The following is a 25,003-nucleotide window of genomic DNA, read 5'->3' as shown; positions in this document are numbered from 1 at the left end:
CAGGAACACAATGCTTGGCATCGTTGTAGAGGTGTCCTATGGCACAGATCTCTGGACTCATAAAAATATGATGCTGTGAATGCAAAGAACGAACCCCTCGTAACTTTTTTGACCTATTGTAGTATAGATACTGTGGGGAGGACCCTCTAGAGCCTGAACATCCAGAGCTAATAGGTAAAAGAGTAATGAAGGTTGAGGTTCTAATCTAGAGCAACAGGTCCAGAATCTGGATAACCAGTCCAAGTCTAGACCAGAAGGGTCAGTGTCAACATTGACTACTGTTGAACCAAGATTGGCTGGTCAAGAGTCAAATCAAATATTATAAAACATATTTTATTAATATTATATATTGTGCATAAAACCATATATCACTGGTCCAAACTGCTAACCAAATCAGTGGGTTCACATTTATCTCTAGCCAGCTCCCGTCTCAAGCCGTCGTTTCACAGGGAACATCAATAGGTTTTGTGTTAAATACAACAAATCTTGCATCAGTACTAGATAATTCAGGACCAGGCCAACTGTGCAAATTGTAGCAGCAACAAGCCAACAGTCAAGACCAAAAGGATCGAGATTTCAAATTTAAGGACCAGCACATTTAGCAGTCATTCTCAGGTCAGGATTAGTAAAGACCAGCAGGTCAATTGATGGAATTCCATTTTAAAAACTATCAACAGGTTGTTCTATTCAAGAACTCTTCTCAGCTCTTTGTCATCACAAGTATGTTCTTTTTAAGACCCACAAATTCGTAGATTCAAATGTTCTAGAGATGACCAGGACCGCTTTCAGACTCTTCTTGTAATTCTAGCATCAGGACCAGAAGCCACCAAACAAAACCAGTAGCTTTAGTATTAGCACCAGCCTGGTCAGGACCAGAGATCAGTTGATCCAGGCTCAGATCTTGTCTCATGTGAACCAGAATCTTCGCCAGTCATTCTTATCTTTATTTCTGGGTAAAATGTTTGATCTCAAAGTAAAGAAACAACATAATAGATAATCAAATGTAAGTTTTACTCAACGAAAGCGATGAATCAACATTATAATGTGAGTCTTTTAAAAGAAAAGTCGCAACATTTATGAGTTTTAGGTCCAGACTGAAAGTTTGACGATGCTTTAAAAAAATACAGTCTTTGATGAAGCTTATGAATTCTAGCATTAAACCAGAAACCAATAAAACACTTGGGGGGGTAGGGGGGTTTCAACTTTTTCTAATTACATATCCTTTTTTTAACAAATCCTCTTGGTGGAGATAAAGAAGAAAAAAATGGAAAAAAGAGGAGAAGAGTAATGAAAGAGAACTGAGATCCAGCAGAAGATTCAAGCAGCAAAGAAGAAGGACCAAAGCAAGCTGTTAAAAGAAGGCTGTAAAGAAGGGATGAAAGTGAGAAGATATCAATGGAAATGTAGGAAATATAAAAGGAAAAAGTGAAGTATTGAAAACTAGGCTAAGGAGGATTATGGAGATATGAAGAAACACGCCTTTAAAGGATGCATTTATCAGGAATGATGGGAAAATGACGATGTACTGAATATGGATAAAAGGTGGAATAAAAAACAAGAGATGAAATATGAATAGTGTTTCAACAACAAACTGCAAAAAGAAATATAAATAACAAAGATTTAGAAAAAAATAATATATCATAAAAATATGATCAAAGGAGGTTTTAAAGTCAAGTGACAAAGAGAAATGAAGATGAAATCAAAAAGGATTCAAAGAGGGAGGGATGAATAGAATAAAAAATAAATAAATCAAAGCAAAAAAGGACAGTGGAAGGACTATGGAGAGATGAATAAAGCGAGGAAAGGAGGATAATAGAGCAAAAAAAGATGTTAAATTAAACAAAGGCAGTAAAAAGGAGAATAAAAAGGTATAAAGCAATGAGGGAGCAAGCAGGATGAAAGGATGATGGATGGATGCTGAATTAATGATATAGGGATGAGAAAGTAAGGAATAAAATACATCAAAGTGGGAGGATGGTTAGAGGTATTACTGAGGGATGGGAGACGAATGGCAGACAGATAAAAAGAGAGAGGAACTTGAGTAGAAGATAAAGAGAAATGACCACGCACGAGAGAAGAGCTGAGGCAGGAATAAAAGCCCCATGAAAGACAAATAAAAGAAAGATGAGAAACATCAAAGAGAAAAAGAGGAATGACAGACAAAAGATGAGTCAACCAGGGATGATGGAGGGATACATGAAGGATGATAATGAGGAATGAGCTCCATCCACAATCACACGCATACACACAGCAGATAAAGAGCACACACCATTAAATAATCACAAATGACATGTAACCACACTTTTGATTCTGTTCCGTTTATTCTGCACATGTGTGCACAGGTGTGACCTCTCGGGTGTGTCTATGCAGGTGTGTGAGTGTGACTTTACAGGGGTCTGTTCAAGAAAGACTAACACAACCTAATCTTACTGAAACCTGACAGAGCAGAGCCTGGGCTGGGGAACTTGGAAGTTTCATTAAAGGCTGATCAGCGTAAGGTCAGGCAGGCCCACAGGAGAAAGCTCTTATGAAATCACCATGGCAACGTGATCACACTAACCTGACCCGAAGGTGAAATTATAAATTCGAATGTGTTTTCACTCTGCATGTGAGAACATTTATTCAAATTAAAAATATTAAATGATGGTGCATTAAAAAAAAGTTCCCTTTATTAAAGCAAATACAAAAGTAGAAGCCTTTCAAAAAGATTAACATTTTATTTGTGAAGGTAAATTGGAAAACCATAAGAATATAAAGATGGGTCGACTTTATTTGTGGTATTGTTAAAAATGTAAAATAAAATTTAAAGATGGTTGATTATATGCTACATTTATTTAAACTGGAGTTCCGGTTAATATTTATTAAGATTTATAGACATAAATTTGATTTATCTTAACATTTTTTTTACTATTACCTATTGGGACTCTCATTATAGAGAATGTAAGGTTTTGTGACTTTTCTATGTCAAACTCCTGATTTTGATTTTTTTTTTTTAAAACATCTAAATTAATTTACTACAATCCTGTGGCCACAGAAATAAAATCTGACAGATCCTGCAGACTGAAAAATGGGAGGAGCCATAACTAACACGCGTGGTCTGCTCAAAACCACGTTAGCTTCACCAACTAAGCTACAGCAGCAGCAAAAGAATTTAACTTTTCAGGTCATTTTAGCCCAAATTTAGTATTTCTTAAAACAGACCCCTGGTGTACTTGTAAGTGTTGGTATGTGCAGGTGTGCATAATTGTGAGCATATATGCATATTTGTACATGTGTGCTTGCGCAGGGGTTAGTGTAAAGAGTGTGGATTTACAGACTTATTTTTTATGTTAGTACAGATTATTTCGAGAAGCTGTATGTAGAGGTATGCTGGTACATTTGTATCTGTACAGGATTCATGTGCAAAAGTGTGGGCTATGTGTGCACAAGTGTGTGTGTCGCAGTGAGTATGCAAAAGTATTTGTACAGATGTGTTTTTACCGATGTGGTGGTCTTTATAAATGCTAACGTGCAGGTGTATGTTTGTTAGCATGAGTTAATGTACAGGTGTGTTTAAATAGGTGTGTGTACAGATGACATTGTAGGTGTTGATGTGCAGGTGTGTGTAAATGTAAGTGTGTTTGTGTACACATTTGTGCACAGGCATGTATGTACAGGTGTGTTTGTACATAAACGTCCATAGGTGCCTGAGTGTACATGTTACATGGGCCGGCGCGTTCAGTGTCTGCACAGGTGTTTTTATTTATGTTATTGTTAAAGTATGTGTGTTTGGTTGTGTTGATGTTTGTATGTGTGTGCAGGTGTATTCAATCTTCTACAGGTGTGTTCTCCATCTTTATAAGCATATTAGTTACTTGAGGACTCACAGTTAGGAGGTTTATGTTTCAGCGTTTCACCGACAAACACGGAGGGCCCTCACCTTGGTCTCGCGCTCTTCAAGCAGCGTCTCAAGCTTTTTCTGGGCGGCTCGGCCCTCGTGGTCGTCGCTGACTATCAGGATGATGTGGTTCCACCTGAACTCTCTCATGAGGTCGAACCACACCTGAGCCTGGTGTGAGTACGGGGGCACCGTCCTCAGGAACGACAGGTGGATGCTCTGAAGGGGAAAGAGGGACAGGTCAAATCGTGTGCAAAGCAATCCACTTGTGTGTTTGACTTGGAATAAGGAATGTTGCATTTCTGTCAAAACACGCGAAAACTGTAAAACGGAGCAGATGCAAATCCATTAATAGTATCAGGAGAGATGACAAACAGCACATCTCTGCTCACGTGAACACTTTGACCTGTCAGAGGCACACATTACTGAGACATATCACATGTGAATCTGGGAGCATCTGGATGAGTCAAGGGCTGATATGGAACTACTTATGGTAATTAAAGCAGACATTAATTGTGCCGGTCCGGTTTTCCCTTTTTGCTAATGCCACACTTTTACCTTTGTACAGAGTTTCCACCTCTCCTGCAGTGTGACTGTCTCTTGGGCTTTTTGCCCTTTCCAGCCCTGGTCTGCTGTGGTCAGGAACCACTCACACAAAGAGACCTCGGCATCACCTTCAGCCAATCTTTGATCTCTCTTATAGGGCATTGTTAGCCATCAGCAGCACAGATACAGAGCAACGCTGATCTGAGCTTCCCACTTTAGCACTCATATCACAAAGAGGAGCGTGCACCTTGTGCATAAAACCATCATTATAGACTGCAGGCTCTATCTTTTGTTCCCCAAGAACATTGCGTGCACTGCATTAAAACCACCGAACACCCTTAAATAATACAGTCTGATGCTGGTATCCTTCGCCGAATCCTTTTCATTTGATCACCCACAAATCCTCCTTCAACTTTGTATTGGAGATCTTAGTAAATGAGGTAACCAAACATTCTTGACTGAAAATGCTGCCACATGAAAGTTTTCCATAAAAATCAAGTCAGTCTGAAGTAACAGTTTCATGTCTCACCTTGTCTGAGTAGATGGACATGCGAGTCGTTAGGCCAACCACAGGAATGCGGTAGAAGCCGGCTGTATAGGAGACAGGCGTTGGAGTCAGATGATCGTTGGACTGAGGAGGATGGCTAACCAGGATTGCGTATACCTGCAGAGGAAGGACAGATCCAGCTTGAATATTGATTGTGATTTTCTTGTTGATGTTGCCATCCAGTTGCAACATCCAAGTTTAGGTATGAGAACAACGGATTCTGACAGGACCTGTGTTTCATTCTATTGTATCATCGTCTGCGTCATTTACTCAAAACTTTTTCTCCTTTTCTAAACCATGAGAATTTGTGGTTTGAGCTCGTTATATATTTCCAAAAAACACATCAAAGTTCAGGGAAGCAGCAAATAAAAGCAAGCCAAAGCTTCAGATAGACACTATAGTACACCCATGGAAGTCTACAAACTATGTTTACAGGTCAAAGAGCTGTTGGTGAATAAAGGGAGACCAAACAAGATTTGGAGGGAAATGTCTAAAGACAGCACAAAATCTCAATGTTTGAAACTAGTTTACGTGACCAAATTCCAACAACACAATAACAGACACAAAGGTTTTTGCATTAGTGATTCATTGTGTTACATTAGTGCAGTAATCAGGCCACATTTTGTAAGAATTGTACAATTACAACCAAAATACCAAAAGGTGAAGCAAAGTCAACTCGGGTATTGTCGGTATTCTGCAATGCAACACACCTGACATTTATTTATTTTAATTACAGATATTATTTCATGGTGGCATTAATACAGTTTTTCTCCATTGGTTTGGCTCATTTCTTGAAACAGAAATTACATTCTCAAAACAACATGGACAAACCTCCAAACTAATTGGCAATTGTTCACAACAAAATGGAATTTCTCATTAATTTCATCAAATTGCAAATGTGGTAGTACATATCTTAGTCTCAGTACATCTTTATAAATGATTAAGTACAGGTAGCCTATATTTAGCACAATTGTCAAGTGAATAGATCTTGTTTATCTAAACTGATTGTTGATTCTCAGTCTAATGGTTGTTCAATCCAAAATGAGTCAGCATCATTTCATTGTGTAAGTCATCACATGCACAATAGTCTGTTCAATGGTCAAAATTAGTCAAGAACATAATACCATGAATACGATATATGAATCCCTTGGAACATTTGATACATCTATTATTATTTTGATTTGATCCCTGAAAATGAGAGAGGTCTCTTAGGGCCTCACCTACCACTACATGTTATTGAATGGGACAATGTGAATTTCCATCGTGGCCCGCTCATCAGGGCCTGGTTCACTCATCCAAGGATGATCATAGTGTTTTGGGAGAGATATGAGCTTTTGCAAGTAAAACAATGGGGTTGCGCTGAACCATCCACATTATCTTGGCAAAAGCACCAAGAGTGTTGAGAACGTCCGGTCTGCTTCAAGAAATGAGCCAAAGCAATTGAGAAGGATCTTTGCCATTTTTGTGGCACTGACTCTTTACATGGGAAAGGAATTTGGTTTTGAAGCATGAGTGAACAGTTTTGGGAGATGTATTAGATTTTGCAAGTGAGCTATAGTGTTGTGCTGAACTGTAAGACTGTTTTGCCAAATGATCTTAGAATTTTCAGAATGTAATGTCTGTTTCAAGAAATTAGCCAAACCAATGGAGAAAAACTGTAATAATAATAATAAAAATAATAACAATAAAAATGGATTGGATTTTTCTGCCTTTTTCCCGATGCTCAAAGTGCTTACAATGTGAGTCCATTATTCACTAACTCCTCATTCATTCTTGGTGATGTGAGCTACTGATGTAGCCCCAGCTGCCCTGGAGCAGACTGTCATTCAAACCCATTCACAAACCAGAGGCACACTGGAGGCAGGGTGGGTAAAATGTCTTGCCCAAGGACACAACAACAGTTGACTGGAGGGAGTGGGTATCAGATTGCTAAACTACCTGAGCCACTGCTGTCCCTATGGTTGATATTTGGATGGATGGATGGATGGATGGATGGATGGATGGATGGATGGATGGATGGATGGATGGATGGATGGATGGATGGATGGATGGATGGATGGATGGATGGATGGATGGATGGATGGATGGATGGATCGATGGATCGATGGATCGATGGATGGAAGGAATGGAATGATGGATGGATCGATGGATCGATGGATGGTAAGACAGATGGACGGACGGACAGACAGACATACAGATAGATAGATAGACTTCTAGTCCAATCAAAAAAGGAAAAAATAAAAAGTAGAGCACACGATTAACTAAAAGGACAGATCAAAGGCAAGTCTTCCAGTAAAATGCACATGCATAACCTTCATCATAATAACATGGTGGGATTTCAATTTCTCGTTGGACTTCAATTAAATAGGTGTAAGGTAGCAAAAATACTAAAGAAAGACAGTTTTTTATAACAAATTCATGCTGTTTACTCTGCTCCTGGTAGACACTGCAACTGTGGGGGTTTAGCAACACGTCTGCTGTGACGTTTGGGATATTTTGGCTGCAGAGGGGGAGATTTTTTTGCAGCAGCAGGCAGTCTGAAGGCGGTGCCCTGCAGGTGGCAACGTGTCGTGTTTGCTTGACTGTTCAAGCTGAAACTGTGTGGCGTGTGTGGCGAAGCTGAAGCCATGTCTGAAAGCTGCTCAGCTGAATTCATAAAACAGATTTCCCTGTAACCCCGAGGTCTAGTGAACAAAAACAACCATTTTCATCTGTGAAACGTTTGGCCAGCAAAATACGTCTATGTTCTATGTTCCTCAAAAAAAAGATTGTTCAAACATCATACTTGTGATATCTGTGCATTTTTTTACAGTTAACAGTTTTACAGATTTTTTTTAAACAAAGAGGAGCAACAGCTTTAGATACTTGTGCCTTTTTTTAGTTAGTAATTTTACCTTTTTTGTTAAGGGGTTCTACATGTTTCTTCAGGTTCACTTTAAGACCTTTTTTAAGACATTGCATATGAAAAATTAAGACCATTTTCTCTGCCTAATTCCCAGCACTGTGGTCGAAGAAAAAAAACAAAACCCTTGAATTCCAGAACAGTTACTTAGTAACGGAGTACCACAATAAATTACAATTACTAGACTACAGAAACCCTCATTACTTCATTGCTCACATTTTGGTGCAGTGAAACCATAACGTGACTAATCAAAAAAACGCGTAACCGTTGGCTGTGACATTGTCTCTTGGTTAAATGAAACAAAGCCGTACCCGCCCTTGGGAATGTGCAGCCAAACCGTCTGCATGGGTGCAGTTGCAGTGCAGACTCAGAGATGAAGAAAAAAGGAGAAGAGGGACATTTGAAGAGCAGCAGGCTGAGCTGGAGAACGTGGACATAAGAGCAGTCAAATGGTTTGACAACAAAGCAGTGATTACAATAGTTTTGCAAGCGCCCAACCAGTTTCCATCGTTCAAAGGTGGGATAGAAAACTAAAAAAGAATGCATCTGTGGAATGCTCAAGCATCATCCGCCTTTACAACAAATCCATGGATGGAGTTGATGCTCTTGATGCACTGGTTGCCTATTATCGCATCCAGATAAGGTCCAGTTAAAAAATATTAAAAACTCAACTAACCAATGGAATTATTTGGCGTTTGAGGTTAGAGAAGAAAATCATAAAGAATTAGCTTCTGTGTTTATGACTACAACTGCAACTGCATCTTTGGGGCTGCTGTGTCCTTTAAAACAGTGCTGCCCAACCTGTGAACCGGTACCAGTACCTCTGTGTGGCTAACTTGGTACCGGGTCACAGACAGAAAAAACAAATTAATATCTTAACAGATGATTTCCGTTTTGTTTGTGTTTTTCTGATATTGAAGGAAGGTCTAATTTTGGGGAAAAAAAACTCCTAGATTCTGTTCATCACATCAGTCTTGATCCTGGGACTTATATACCAGTTTTACGACGGTTGTGTTATGTGATTTTGCTTTATTTATCCATCAAACCGTAAAAGCCTGCTGTAGTTTCTTGTTAGCATCCACTGTGACATTAAAGGACAATCTTCATCACAAAGTCTAATTTTAAACCATTAGACTAGTTAAAGCCATTAGACTAAGTAAAACCATTAGACTAGGTAAAACCATTAGACTACTTTAAACCATTAGACTAGGTAAACCATTAGACTAGGTAAAACCATTAGACTACTTTAAACCATTAGACTAGTTAAAACCATTAGACTAGTCCACCGTATTTATGTTTTTGTTGTGTTGTATAAATATGTATGCATATATATTCATCTGTTTCAGTATATATACATTCTGGAGATGCTGTAAAAATATCCTTCTACATTATGCTTAAAAATGCACCTTTATGATCTGACGTGTAGGAGACAAAAAAAACATTTGGTTACAACAAACATGTTTGGAGCTGAGAGGAGGAAAGCTCTTCCATCCTCAGCGTTAGGATCTGCATATATCAGGCCCCTGCCCTGATGAGCGTCTTAAGTTTGATCATAAAGCACGATGCTATGCAAATGATGATGCATTACACTAGGGGGCGCTGATCTGCAATTTCATTTGAATATTGACACAAACAGGATGACATATCGCAATGGTTTTGATGTTGAATGAATTTTAAATGAATTTAAACCAAACCATCTATTAAAATGTCTTTTCTATTTTTTATATTGAATTGTAAAGTGCAAAATGCATTGTCATTCAAATTATGACCCATGATAAAAAACCCATGACAATTTAGAATGCAATTGATTTTGTTATTTAATATTTTATTTTTAAAATGATCATACTGAATTGTAAATCTTAATATTGAATTCTAAATTGAAAGTGTATTTTCACATTCCAAGGCAGAATTATCGATTGAGAATTGCATTTTACTTTGAATTATGAATCAAAAAACTACAATTATATCTATTCTATGTGATATAATCAAATTAACTAATTCAACTTCATTTAGCTTCTATCTGATTGCAAAATCATGATTAATACATTTTATTCATGATTGGAAATAATTCTGGTGTGAAGAGGTTAAGACCTTTTAAGATCCTACTGGAACCCGTCTCTTTTTGATGTTTTAAAACCATAGTGCATGGAATTTTGTTAACGCCTTATCTCCTATTTGAATTGTGCTCACATTACCATTACAGATTACCATTCCAACAACACATCATCAGTAGGGTAAAGCTAACCTGTCTCACGACGGTCTACACCCAGCTCACGTTCCCTATTAGTGGGTGAACAATCCAACGCTTGGTGAATTCTGCTTCACAATGATAGGAAGAGCCGACATCGAAGGATCAAAAAGCGACGTCGCTATGAACGCTTGGCCGCCACAAGCCAGTTAAATTGTGCTCACATTGAATATTTATTTTCACTTGAGATTGCTCGGTTCTTTGTTCTGCTTAAGCTCCGGTTAGAGGAGCCATCGGTTCATTTTGTCCCCAGAAGATCCAGCGGCGCTCCTGCAGCAGTCAGGACTGCTGCCCTGCAGGGTTAAAGCGCACAGGTTCTGCTTTATCCACGAGTGTGATGCTCGCTGGAGAATACTGAAGGTCCACAATCCAACCGTGATTCTTTTGAGCATTTTAGACTTTTGACTCCTATGCAGTATTTTTCCCTCAAACGTGGATTAAAAAATCGTTCTAGAAAGAAAGCAGTGTTTTCACTGTGGATGGTTGTGTGTTGCAGACAGTTTTAAGCATGTACAGCCCAGTAATGACAGATTAATTAAGCAGGAGAAACCCCCTTTTTATTTTTTTATCAGGAGGAGATATGATGCTCATCTCCTGGCTTCATAGGTCCATGGCTGCATCATTTCTGAGCTGATTTATCCTCCCTTTTGTCAGATAAACAGCATAAATATAGAAGCACGGGTCTAAAGCGCTTCTGCCAATTACACTTTGATGTGCTCGGCTGCGTCGACTTTAATTCACTCACAGAACAAAAGGAGCAAAAAAACAGTGAAGCAAATTCATAACCGTGTATTTACACATAGTTTAGACTCAAAGCCTAAAAACTGCAAATTATATCAAATTGAAATTGTTTAAGACCTGATTAGATGATTACCAGTGTTCATGCTCGCATCCACGCAACACAAACTCTCTGCACTAACAGATGAACCCGAAAAGTTTACAAAATTAAATGTGGCAGAAGCTTCTAATAACTTTATTGTTTCTATGTTGGCCTGAGAAAAGCATTGTCATTCTCATGGTCTTAAAGCTATAATGTTATGTAACAAGAAACTTTCCTTACATGTTAAAATCAGAGACACCTTTGACCTCTGATGTCAGGAAATCTCACCATTGTTAACCAAACAGATCACGGTTCATTTAGATAAACTTAAATATCATTGAATCAGCATAAAACTGCATGATTAGGAAAAAGGAAAAGGGAATGAAGTGCTTGTTTTTAAATCTAATTTCCTGAACTAAACCAGATTTGTAGTTTTAAAAAAAACTACTTATATAAAGCTTTTCAGTTAATCACTACACAGAAAAATAGGGGAAAAAATTCTCCCTAATATAATTTGCTGATTATTGTATTCTATTGTATAAAATAATAAAAACCCACTCCAATGAAAACTGTTTTTGGGGTTTTTAACATGTTCTTGTGGCATTTTTATGATGATGGAGGACATCTAGAGAGAATTATTAAGACTGCATTCGTGAGTATTTCTTTATTGGAATTGTTGTGAATCAGGAGGCGACGAAAAAAAGCCGTTTGAAAAAGATTGTATTTGTGACGTAGAAAACATGATCCACTTTTAGACAAATAGATCCATGTAGGTCTTTGTTTTCCTCGTCTGAGCTGGTAGCTGGTGCAGAACTGGACGGCTGGGTGGCTCCAATATTTGTCACAATCTTTGTTGCACCAGTAACATTAGGTTAGGGGTGTGAGGGGCTGTAAACTAGTGGGAAAGCGTGTGAACAGATAGGTAATGGGAAGTGGAGGCGGCTTACTCCGCACCAACAGTCCCACTCAGAGGTATATTTCTGATGAACTCCTGCTGCTCTGCAGAAACGATGTCCTAAAAAGCGACACAAGTTTTTTGATTTTTACCTAAAAACAGCCAAACCATGATTAAAAAGACCTCTGGGAGGACCGAAAATAGGTTAAAAGATTTTTAAAAAAACAAATGAATATGGTCAAAGTCGGATTTTAATGTAAAATGTTTGTGGAGGTTTTTTTGATGACACGGGATATAGATATAGAGGTGTCCCGTCAAAATCTGCTCAGTACCCCAGACTGTCTTGGTGACCCACTTTGGAAACGTTTTTTCTAGACTTTAACCCTCGTGCTTCCTGCATCATGGATCCAAACAAATCACTGCTCTTCTTCTGCGTTGTCATCATTGCCTGTATCTGAGAAAAGGACCAAGTGAGACCAAGTCAATGCAGTCCGCACTTTGTCAGAAATTCTCAGTAAGCAGTAATTGGTCTATGTCAGTTGGAGTTATGGTTTCTATGGCAACCATCTTCACCCATCAGAAGTGAGCTTGTTGGAAGTCCACACCGATACCACTTGAAAGCGGGCTTGGGAAAATCTGTCAATCAAACGTTTTGAACAATCAATGAGAGACCACGTACTTTTATCCGGGTATCTGATTGGTCGTTTTATTACTTGAAAAACTTGCATGAAGGACAATTATTATGAAAAAAAATAGGATTAGCAAGAACATGTTAGAAAAGGTAGCAAAATAAGAATGGTGATCGTGACAAACAGAATAACTGAGAACTGTTTATTTCTCGAGGTTCTGGCTTCTTGGAACCAGCGGGCAAGGAGGGGGGGGGGGTCACTCACTCCAGCTCTTATTGACAGTCACAGGCTGTCATGAATGGATCTGAGCATTTCTTCTGGTTTTTCAGCCCGCTTGCAGCTCCAATTGTTTTTTTCTGAGATCCAGAGCGAGGGAACCCGGCCGGCTGTTGCAGCCGAGAGTTTGGGATCAAATCTGAGGTGAACATGTGTGAAGAGGCAGCCTGCAGCGCCTGCATAATCCCTCCACCGTCCTCCGGGAGGACGCCCGGATTACATCTGTGATCGTGCACAGACTGAGAGATGTTAATCTGCCGTCCAGCCCGCTTGCTGCCATGTTGGCCTCAATTCCTCTGCAAAGGAAACGTGTTAGTGAAGAGGCTGAGAGTGTTTCTGCGGCCCAAACATCAGGTTGATTGAGATCTCTCATCTGGGTCTGACTTCAGTCTCAGAGAAGCAGACTGTCGGCGTCTTCCGGCTCCTCGGAGAGCACAAACACGGACCTGAGTGGCGCTTTCCCAGCGTGAAATGTGTGAATTTGAAGGTGACATCAGCGCGGAAAAAGCTCCTCTCCCTTCAGGGTTTTTACTGCTTTTATTTGTGTCTTTCATCCTGCTATTATTAGAAATGCAGCTTTTCTGTTCACGGCTTTGATTTTGCGCCTTGAACCATTTCACGTCTCCTTTACCAGATTCCTCTTGCGTGTATGTTAAACAGCATGTTCTTGTATTTCCAGCACAATTCAATGAACTCAAAGTTTCACTCTTTAATAAATCCAGACAAAATTTTTGCCCAATGAGAACCGGTCTGGCTGTGATTCCTTTATGGTTTCAGCAGAAAGGGCCTCAATTCAGATCCATTTTGGTTTGAGTTTGTGTGACGTAGAAATTAAGTTTTGACTATTATGGTCTGTTGAATTCAGTGAAGGATCATTAAACGACTCTGCTGTAGCTTCTACCATCAGATTTTTATATTCAGTCAATCAGATGGCTCATCAAAATGGATAAAGAAACAAAATTTGTGTTCAAAAACGGAAGATGGAGAGCTTTTGCAAAAGCTGAACGTCCGTTGTCTGTGTGAATTCCGGCTGCCGCTGCTGCCGCTGCTGCTGCGGCGGGGGTCTTGGGGTGGGGATGGCTGGGCACTCTCCCTCCTTCTTTTCACGTTCCACCATCCATTTTAGAAGAACATAAACACTCACCTGAACACAGGTGTCAGCTCACCTTTGCACTAATAGTTTGCGTGATTGAACGAATGAAATATATCACACTAGTTGGTTTGAAGGCATAAGTATGCGTGTGTGAACACTATCTGTTTTGTGTTCATGTTGGCATGTGGACATTTCTGCAGCTAGCAGGTGTGTTGATAACGTTTGAGTGTGTGTGGACAGCCCCCGCCCTTTTTGTACTACATTTGAACCTTACCGTAATGATAAACAACCAGTAAACTTGTTGCTTTATGCTGCTTCATGGTCCCCCCCCTATTATCACCCTCCTACCCCCCCCCTCTCTCTAACGTCCCTCTCTCTTCTTCCCTTCTTTCCTTTTCCGTCCGGTCCAACACCAAAGATTTTCAAACATGAGTGAAATTAATAAAGTTTGGCCTCAATTACAAAAGGGGTTTATTCAGACATACCTCTGGTTTGTCTGAAGATTAATAACCCCTGTTGTTAAAGTTAAATATGTCCAACACAAGAGGCCCTCAGTTCTCATCTGCCTGCCCAGCTGTTGAACAGGACAAGTTAGAAAAAAAATTTAAAAAAAGCTGAACGGACGTGAAACGAAGCCTGGAGGCAGCCACGCCCCCTTACAACTCGGAAGAAGAGAGGCGGTTTGTTCGGGTTAGCGATGCAGTAATAGAGGTGGTAAGACAGCTCGAAATACTTCAAAATAAAATAATTAAAACCCATAGACATACATTAGACATAATGTATTTTGAAAGAAGTGAACAAATTTAACTGAAATCCGAGTTCAGGGTTAAATAGCAATACAGGGTAGGTCATCGTATAAAATATAAAAAATTATTCCTAAAAAAGTGAAAAGCTTTGTCAACAAAAATGACCATAAATTCGTGTTTTCAAATGAATTACTGACATTTTTAAAGCAGCTCTATGATTGATCCAAAGAAAGAACGAGAAAGTCGTGAAGGTGAAAGCTCTGAATGTAAAGTTACTTTATGAATGTGCAGAAGAAGCTAAAAGTTGAAAGACTACAAGTTTACCTAATGAAGCGTCAAAAGAATAAAAAAGTTTTACTAAGTGTCAACATGTAAAACCGGCTTAAAAAGTGTGGAATTGTTTAAATAAAAAAAGAGTAGCATATAAAAGAATAGAAATGAAGGAAATGTTACGGTTTATTTTAGTTTAAAGAGCCACTCCAATGAAAATGGTGTTTTTAACATGTTTTTGTAGCATTTTTGTGATGATGGAGGAATTATAAAAAGATAATTAAGATTACATTTCGGAAAATCTCTTCATTAAAAATGTTGTGAGTCAGGAGGAGACACAAAAATGACACACGAAAAGGATTAAAAGAGTTACGAACACAAGCTCCCCGCTCCGCTTCATTCCGATGCATCCATGTACCACCTTTTTCACTTAACATGTTTATAAAGACGTTTTGAAATCAAGCATCGGCATCATGGGGTTTTCTTTAACGTTTTGTCATTTTTTTCACTATCTAATGTTTGCAGGGTTGGTCTCGCTCTTTGCTTTTACTTGAGTTTCAGCTCAAAAATAAAATTCCTTTACATTGACAATTAAAACAATGTTCTTTAATAAATATCTCTTATGTTTGGACCAGAAACTTTAACGATATTATTGTTACCAGAACGCAGTACTCAAATTTGATACTAAACCTCATATTTACTGAAAAATGTGCATTAATTATGTAAAACAAAGCTATAAAGCGTAATGACTAAAATAATAAGAAATGAAAAGTCACTAAATCATGTGTTGTCACAATCTTGCAGAATTGTTTGAAAAAATAAAAACATAGATTAGAGGTTTAAAAACATTTTTAAATAGGTTAAAACAACCTTATGGCCTAACTAGCTCTGAAAATGTCACTTTTATTTATAGCTTTCTTTATTCATGTTCAAAGGACTTAAAAACATAACAAATATTAAGCTGTACAGATTCAAAAATTCGGTTTTATCTGTGCGAATGCAGCAGAAGACAGAAGCCACTGGATCAGGAAGAAGCTCTGCCTTCACCAGAGAAGCGAGGGGCTTACTCAAAGGGAGCAGCATTATAAATTTATGCAGTCAGCTTAAGGAGAGTGGAACAACATGACAGCCTCTCATTTTCCTGGAGCACTTCTACTGAGACTTTCCAAGATTCAAATATTTAATACGACCAACAGCTGAAAAATCCTGTTCCTGCATAATTTTTAACTCCTTCACTCCATGATCTCCGCAGGGGGATGAAGCCTTTCTGCAGCATGTGATGTTCTAGGCAGTTTTCTGGAGGTCTTATGCTGAATTCACACGTGTCGCGCATTCAAGAGCACACTGGACGCCGGTTCTTGAACACGCTTTTAGCTTATAGCTGCATTCACACCGGCCACAGAAATTCGCATTCAAGCGACCGCTTTCAGTGAAAGTCTATGTAAACGTCCGTTAACTCGCGTTTCCGCGTTCAAAACATAGCGTTGCTATGCAAGTTTTGAAATCTGCTCTACATACAAACCACTCACCGAAAGTTCAATGTGAAAGTGAATTTGGGCTATCCTAATAAAATTGAATTGAATTGAATCACAAGACTACCTTAACGCTAGCTAGCGCTCATCCCTACAGTTGGCAGAGGTTTGGTGCGAAATGTCAAAGCGGTGCCAGTCTGGGAAATCTTGCTCCAAGCTTTTTCTGTCGGATAATTCCGGCTGAACTGCAACAATTCATTTCGCCTCCATGGTCAATATGCAAACGGTTGGCACTTCTGTGAATAAAAGGGACGCCATCCATACGTCACGACAAAATGCGAGTCCTTGATTGGTCAAAGTTCAACCTGGTTTGACTTTCAATGCCCACTCAGTGGCTGAGCGACTTGTACGTAGAGTCGGAAAACTGACTTGACAATTTGCATAATGACGCCTCATGAGTTTTGAATGTGGAAGCTAGAAACACGGGTTTACATATACTTTTTAATGGAAGAGGCCTCTTGAACACCTGTTGCAGACGCCGGTGCGAACACAGTATTGTTGTAACCCTTTGGACTTGGTCGTCTTAATCAACAACTTCAATTGTGAATTTCTGCTCCCATTGTGCCAATAGGTAAACTCAAACAATTCACCTGAACTCTTAAGTCAGTTTGATCAACTTTTGTTTTAAGAAAACTTCTAGAACTTTTCCGAGTGTTTAAAAATAAAATGTAGAAAATATTTTACATTTATGGGAAAGAAAAGCCTAAAAACTGGAAAAAGCTTTAAAAAAGGAGAAGAATAAACATTAAATCTGCTAGAAAAATGGGGGTAAATGGATCAAAAGGGAAGTCTAAAGGGTGCAAGTGAAGGCCTGAGTCATGTGATCTCACCTGGTTGGAGATCAGGTCCTCGCAGACGGACAGCGCCATCTGAATGGCGTTGGGTTTGTGTGTGACAGAGATGGCGTTCATCTTGAACTTGTCCTTGCCGTAGAGCGCGTTGGCCTGACTCACCGCCTCCTTGAACACCTGCTCATAGCGCTTCTGACTCAGGACGGCGCCGACGTTGACCAGGCGGGGCTCGCAGCCGCACAGCGCCACCGAGCAGCAGTGCAGCACCGCCAGCAGGAGCACGCTGCGCAACTCCACTGAAAAGAGAGAGTAAGGAGAGGAGGAACTGTCAGACTGAAGAAAAGGACTTCCACACTCTGCAGGAATTACATTATTGTTGCCAAAAAAAAACTCAGTTCACACTTCACCACATTTCAAAACAAATGCTAAATACTCCACATGAAGACGTAATGTGATCTGGAAATAACCAGATAAAAAATGTATCTTTGTTTGGTACTAAAATGAATTCCAACACAAAATGGACAGAAGATTTGATTGTTTCCTTCATTTTTTTATCATTAGAATTGGATTATATTTTTGTACAATAAAAATAAGCACCACCACAGATACATAATACTGTATATATACAATACAATTAAAAGAAAAAAAGGAATAATAGATCAAAATAAAACATAACTGAATCATATCAAACACATTAGAAGATAAAAAAACAACTTATTTTACCACCCCACAAAAAAAAGAAAAAAAAGAAGACATTAAATTGTCCCTTTAAAGTTAAAAAGATATGTTTCGCTTTACAGATAGAAATCATCTATTTCATCTAATAACTTGTTTGAAAGGCGCTCTGTGAAGCTAATTTATCGGTGATTGTGCCACAAAGAGACGGGGGGCTAAGTGGGACCTCAAATGGGAAACGGGTTAGGACCCAACAATAACACCGTCTGGACCCATTCAGCACACTTTGAAGATTTTTTTTTTCAATTCAGACTTTATGATGTTTAAAACAAAATCTTTCCTAAGTCTAAATTATAAAAAAACATGATATGCTCATTTGTGTCCACAACTAAATTCTTATGCACTGTATTTTTTGGAGTATGAGTTGGGTTTTTTCCATAGTTTGGCTGGGCGTTGACATAATCAGCTGCAACTTATACGTGTTTTTATTTTTTTCTTCAAATAAACAACCTTATGTGTTTGTTATTTTACCACTAACAACTACTAGAGGGCACTGTAGGTGTGTGTATCAGTAATTACGGACAGCAACACAGAAGAAAAAACACAGCTCAGTCTTACAGTTTTTCTCAGTCGCTTTAGTACAATTCTCAGGTCAGAATTGAAGTTTGCAAATACGTGTCTGCATTTCTCAAGACAATTTGTACAAACAGCAAAAGACGATGGATTTCTTGCAAAAGCCTGTAACTTCTTTAAAATCTTTAGTTCATCTCTCAAACTAAGTCTTTATGTCATTGAACATGTCAGTGCCATCAGAATGTCAAGTCCTTGTGTCATTGTCTACGAACAAGACAGTCAAATGACTTAGTCATGTTGTCAATATAAGTGTGTACTTTAGAGGGAGGTTCTGATGTAAACTATGGCTAAAGTTTTGATGACAATTATGTAAAATGTAAGTTACACCTTTTTTGTTTGATTGCAAGAGACTGGACAAGATTCACATTTACACTTTTATTGTTCATATTGTAATTTGTTGACAGACCATGTCATACCAACATAGAAAAAAACCACTGCAAACAGTAACACAAAGGGAAAAAAAAGATAGGACAACATTCTGTACAACAGTCCAGGCAGTGCAGTAGGAATTGGTGTGGTCTTCCTACACCTCTTGTCGTTCCTGTATGTTAGGCCACAAATTCTCATCCACATCACAGCGAATATCCTCTCTTGCAATGCAGTGAAATATGTTTGTCACATTATGACAACTTGGTCAACCATTTTGCAGTTAATGACTTATACGATGAACTAATGACTAGGTGTTTTGAGGAGTAAGACTATTGCACAGTGAACTATATAATACATTTTGATCAACATGACATAAACAATTGATAATGTAGCAAAGAGCAGAGAATTGTACAAAATCATTTGCATGGATGTACCAAAGCAATTGCAACTTGTTCAAAGAAGTGAGAAACTGCTTACATCACATGTGTCAAACTCAAGGGCCGCGGGCGAAATGTGGCCCGCCATGTCATTTTATGTGGCCCGCGAGTAGGGCTGTGACAATGACCTCATCACCGCACTTTTTTTTTTTTTTTTTGAAAGTTCAGCATATGGTGCGTGATTGGAACTATAATAAACACATTAAACGCATTCATCTTTGCTGATAATTTACTTTTTCTGCTAGTCCTGTGTTCAGACTTTCCTTCTTTCTTTCACTGTTCTCTCCTTCTCTCCCACCGCGCCTTTCACTGTCTCTTGTCGGCGCGCGCTCTCACTGCCTCTGCTGCCCGTGGCACACGGCTCCCTTTACACACACAAGCGCGCGCTTTCAGAAGCACACATCCTCATTCTACAACCGAAGTTTCCGTCTAGCAAGGAAATACGACAAATTTATTGCGTTCTAATTATTAATTTCCATTGTATTAATTTCCATTACACGCTGCGTGCGTTCTTGAGTGCTCGACACGGCCACCCGCCGGAGGATTTTGTGTTGGGGGGGGGGGGGGGTATTACTGTTATCCTTCACTCTGTAACACCAAACATGAACGCGCATTGTTAGATTTTGATGAATATCACTACATGTTTTGTTTGGGAACTATTTTGTGCAGCGCAAAGTTACGTGTCTGTATAAATAAAGGCGGAGCCTCCTGCCCCGTGTTCTTCATGGGTGTCAGGCTCACGGCTACCGGAAAGGTGACAAAGTGTCTGCAGTCTGTTTATTACTGGGCAATATATAATATTCTGAGAAGATGTCACGAGAGCATAAAAGTTTTTAATTTCTTAAAATAAAAATTGGTGTGTATTTATTCATATCTAGGGGGAACTGAAATTGAAATATCGGATTTGGCAACTAAACATTAGGACTTAAACACTGTCCATATAACCTAACCTGACAGAATCAAATGTAAAAGGATTTATGTTAGAGTAACAAGCAAACATATGTTTTTATGCAACTGTAATTGTCACTTTAAAAAAGTTATAATAAATCAATAAATGAGTTATTTAACATTGAGGAGTAGTTACATTTATTTTTCATTACATTTAGTTACATGTATAAGTTATATCTGGCCCTTTGAGGACAGCCACTATGCCGATGTGGCCCTCAGTGAAAATGAGTTTGACACCCCTGGCTTATATGATGTGCACAAGTGACATCATGATGTAAAGATTGAACAAATAGTTTTGGGAATTTCATTCTGATCTGAGAAATGTACTAAAGAGACTGAGAAAAACTGTAAGACCCATCGGCCGAAACCCTCAACAGAAACACTTATTAATTACATAAATCACGTGGAAATGGGCAAAATGTGGCGGCTGGGTAGCTCGGTTGGTAAGGTGAGAGGCTAGAATGCAGGAATCCAGGGTTCGATTCCCAGAGGGAGATAAACAATGGTACTGGGTCAATTATCACATCAAAGGCGAGCAATGAACATCACCCAGTGAGGGCCCTTAGGCAAGACCTTTAAAGCTACTGCCTCCCGAGCGCGGTTAGGCTGCAGCTCACCACTCCCCCAGGGGATGGGTCAAAATGCAGAGTAGAATTTCCCCATTGTGGGATCAATAAAAGTATCAAACTGTACGTAGCAGCTGTGTGACACAGCCTTTACACAGGGCTTGGCACAATTGTTTCAAAGCAACACAAATGATAAAGAAGTCAACAGATTTAGTTATTTAAAGAGTTTAGCTGACTTGTGAGCATCTTCTTTATGGTTATCTGAATAATTGTCCATATGTGGCACTAATATACTTGACTACTACTATGTTTCATAAAGCTAAATACGGTTACGGTAATGAAATATGCAGATATTTAGTCTATTATTGTTATCTGTTTTGTTATTAGGATTCGCCTTTCAAGATCAAATGTCCATTCTTGTTCCCGTATTCTGTAAAATTCATTTCTCACAAAGGTGCCACCTATACCACCAGCGCGACCTATATATGATTTTTTTTCTACTTTATTAGGCTTTTTTTTCTTTTTTTTGGGGCATTTGCAACTTATACTCAAGAGAGACTTATGGTCCAAAAAATATTGTATACATTTTCTTCAAATTATATTACCGAGAAAGGTAAAACAGTAAAATGTAGGGATTTTTCAAAGCTCGAATAATGTTTTGGTGCCTTCCGTCTGTGAAACCTGGGTTCGATTCCGGGCTGCTCCCTATTCCCTTCTCTGCTGCTGTGCCGGTCCCAAGCCCGGTTGAATTGAGAGGGTTGCGTCAGGAAGGGCATCCGGCGTAAAACATTGCCAAGTTAACCATGCGACTCATCCTAGTGGGAGGGTTGTTTCGCTGTGGCGACCCCTGATGGGAGAAGCCGAAAGTGAAAGAAGATTTGTGTTCCCTTTTGAAAACTTTTTTGCATATTTTGTTTTAATTCTTGCTTTTATTCATTTCTGGACATTTCTTTATTATTTTAAAAAATGTTAAAAAAATATGATCAAGTTGTTTTTTTTTATACTGAGGAAAATATTCAAAGTCAAATTTTTCTTTTCAACCTACAGACTTTCATACTTTTACATGGATTTAACTCTTAATTTATAGGGTTTGGTTTTTTACCTCATTATAAAGAAATCTTGCTAAAGTAAAGACTCATTTTTTTCTGAGATTTTTTATTTTTATTTGACTTTGTTTATTGTGGCTTATTGTTTGCTAGAACTGAATAAGAAACAGCTGAGTTCCTCCTGGGGTTGAGTTGGCATCAACCCAAAACCTCAGAATCATATGGATTCTGATTTAAAATGGAAAAAAGAGCCGACTTTTCACCCGCAGAGCAGCAACTTGTTATGGACCATTCTGAAGAGAACCTGTAGCTTAAGAACCTGAAAGGTCAGCTGATCAATAACCTGGTTCTAGAATAAATGAATGTCACTAGATGATTACAGAAGTGTTTCGTAAGGGCCCGCAATCATTTCTGTTGCCATGACAGCATCTTCAGACTCTTGTCATAAAGTTACAGAGACTCCAGTTCTCACCCGTCTGAGGGGCAGCAGCTTTTTTTTTAGTCTAAAGTCTAAATGATTCATGTGATTGGATTGTTAGCATTTCAATTCAGTTCCAAAAAACTTTTCGACTCCTCTGGGGGCTCACAAAAAGCTTTTATCTCATTTACAGATGATTTCGTACAGTTGAGGGCGACATGGTTATTGGATCACGTCTCTCCGTATCCACTAAATATTTCATGAGCATTTAGTTCTTTGTTTGAATGTCTGACACATTTGAAATTTTAATTTGAACAACATTAAAACTTAAAATGTCAGTAGTATATAGTAGTTAAATACAATCAAACGTTTCAGTGTTTTTACAGTACAGACAGTTGGAGTAGAAGTTAAATGACAGTTATGACTCCAACTAAATGAATTCATAGTTCGTTCATTCTAATGGAGACAATTTTAGATTAATCTCTTCTGCAACCTGCCCCCAGACGTTTTTGGAGGAACTGCAACATGCGCTACTTTCTGGTTTGTGTCAAGCAACGTTCCCAACGCCTTCGCCAATGAAACGTTCAAGTGATCCCTTCCAATGAAAAGTCTATCTAAAAGTGCATATTTGCACGTTTCAGGCATAATTCTATTCAAAATTCTAACATTCACGGTAGCTACACACATTTTTAGGACAGTTTTTCAGGCTCTATGTCCAACACCTTAGAACGCAAGTTTCACCAGGTCAAACTTTGACCAATCATGGACTCATATTTGGTAATGGATGGCGTCTCCTTTCATCCACTGAAGTGCCAACCATTTGCAAACAGATCATAAATGAGAAATTAATAATAGCAATTTTTGTCCGACTGGAATTATATGACACCAAGTCTCCCATATAGCGTAATAGAGCTGTGAAAGAAACAGCCTAGAGCAAGATTCACTCTGTTTTGCACTAAGCCTCTTCCAACTGTAGGTGATGTAGTGTAGCAAAACAAGCAAAACAGTAGCAAAACAAGACAAAGCCCCTCAATGCTGATCCTGTGTGAACACCATAGGCTAGATGGGTGTGCAATAACCCGTGTTTAGTGCTTTTTTAAAGTGCATCACATTCCTGGTTTGTCCATAATTTCAAATTGGGGAAGAAAAGGCGTGTCTCAACCTTACTACATCTGTTTTATTACCCAGCTTTGTAGAAACCTGAAGATGGCAGCTGTCAAAAGCAGATGTGTATAGAGGAGCAGTAAAAGCACGCTCCACGTCCGGCCACGTCATTTGGGAAATGAACGTATTCCCCTACAGTCAGGAAGTCTAAAACCAAACCAGTTTTTTTTATTCCAGATTAGAAATTCAAAGAAATTTAGATTAAATTTGGAGCATCAGAGAACCAAAATTAAGAGATAATAATGTTGGAAAACTGACAAGGACTATCAAAAACATGTTTAAAATAGCTTTTATATTTCGGTTTGCTACTGATAATTAATGTAATTATTGGCTGATCTGTTAAATGTTTTAACAAACTTGATTTCTCTTATGAGTAAATGAGTTGTAATTTTTTTAAGGGCAGTTTCTGTTTTGGTTGTTGTATTTGTGGTACTTTTTTTTCCAGATAAATGGCTGCAGCAGGAAAACTTTTTTGTTTTCCTTCCAGTTTTTAAATAAGCTTTTTATTGAACCCAAACTGCAAACCTGCAACAGTTTTTAAAGTGGGCATTCCTGTAAACATTCCTGTTTTTTAGCTATTTGTATGAAAGAACCCAGGAATGCCTCTGCAACATGTTTATTTTCCCACTAAAATGTTTTTCCTTTTCAGTATTTTTCCTCTGACACTGAAACTGTGTGGTGCTTTAACCCTTTAACATCAGAGATGTCACCAGGGACACTTTGTATTCACTTTGTATTCAGACTGGAACAATCTGTTGTTCCGGATCCAGTCTGCTTAATTTGGTCCGGAACAGTCCTGAGCCTTGCATTTGGTCTGTATTCAGACTGCCGTCAGGTGGACTTTCCTGTTCCGGACTAAGGCTTGTAAACAAAAGCATTTAACTAAAGATCTCTTAACCCTTTGGTCAGGAATCACGAGGGTGGGGCAAAGCAACTAGAGGCAGATATTCTGGAAGTCCTACGCATTGTCCCTATCGGGAAAGTGTACTTATTGAAACTTTATATTTCGCTCACCAATTTTTAATATCTGTATCAACATCGGGCTCAACACTTTTTCCTTCGGTGGAGACATGCTGGCAAGAAGACGGCTAAGAAGGTACTCTGATAAGTGTTTATGTACCTCATAATGGATTGGATTTATCTGTGCTTTTCCAGACCCTCAAATTGCTTACAGTGTGTCCATTATTCATTTACTACTCAGTCGTACTTGGTGATGGTAACTACTGATGTAGCCACAGCTGCCCTGGGGCAGGCTGAGAGAGGCCTGGCTGCCAGTTTGCACCTACCCCTCTGACCATCAACAGGACTATTGTACGTGTTCACACACCAGTAGAGCTACACTGGAGGCAAGGAGGGTGAAGTGTCTTGCCTGGGGGGGGGGGGGGGGGGGGGGGGGGTAATGGGGGGAGCGGAGATCGAACCGCCGACCCTTCGATCATTGGACAACCTGCTCAACCGCCTGAGCCACTGCCGCCACACTTTCCAGATCCAGACTGACAGGATGGAGATGGGGAACCAACCAGACATTATATTGGTGGGTAAAGAACAGAGGAAAGCCGTTTTGGTGGATGTGGC

General features: G+C 39.1%; 1 protein-coding gene across 3 annotated transcripts in view; it reads right to left on the bottom strand.

Annotated features, from left to right (window-relative positions):
* LOC101175170 (glutamate receptor ionotropic, NMDA 1) overlaps window positions 1–25,003 on the bottom strand; it is an 87,737-nt gene that overhangs the window by 61,461 nt on the left and 1,273 nt on the right. For all 3 annotated transcript variants that reach the window (XM_011479595.3, XM_011479596.3, XM_011479597.3), the window contains exons 2-4: window positions 17,212–17,468; window positions 4,953–5,087; window positions 3,920–4,096 (exon numbers count right to left, since the gene is read on the bottom strand). In XM_011479595.3, the coding sequence (XP_011477897.1) occupies window positions 3,920–4,096; window positions 4,953–5,087; window positions 17,212–17,468 (569 nt within the window). The remainder of the gene's footprint in view (window positions 1–3,919; window positions 4,097–4,952; window positions 5,088–17,211; window positions 17,469–25,003) is intronic.

This window comes from Oryzias latipes, chromosome 9 (assembly GCF_002234675.1).
Source record: "Oryzias latipes chromosome 9, ASM223467v1".
NCBI lineage: Eukaryota > Metazoa > Chordata > Actinopteri > Beloniformes > Adrianichthyidae > Oryzias > Oryzias latipes.
The sequence above is the reverse complement of the archived record's forward strand: the minus strand, read 5'-3'. Positions and strand labels throughout refer to the sequence as shown.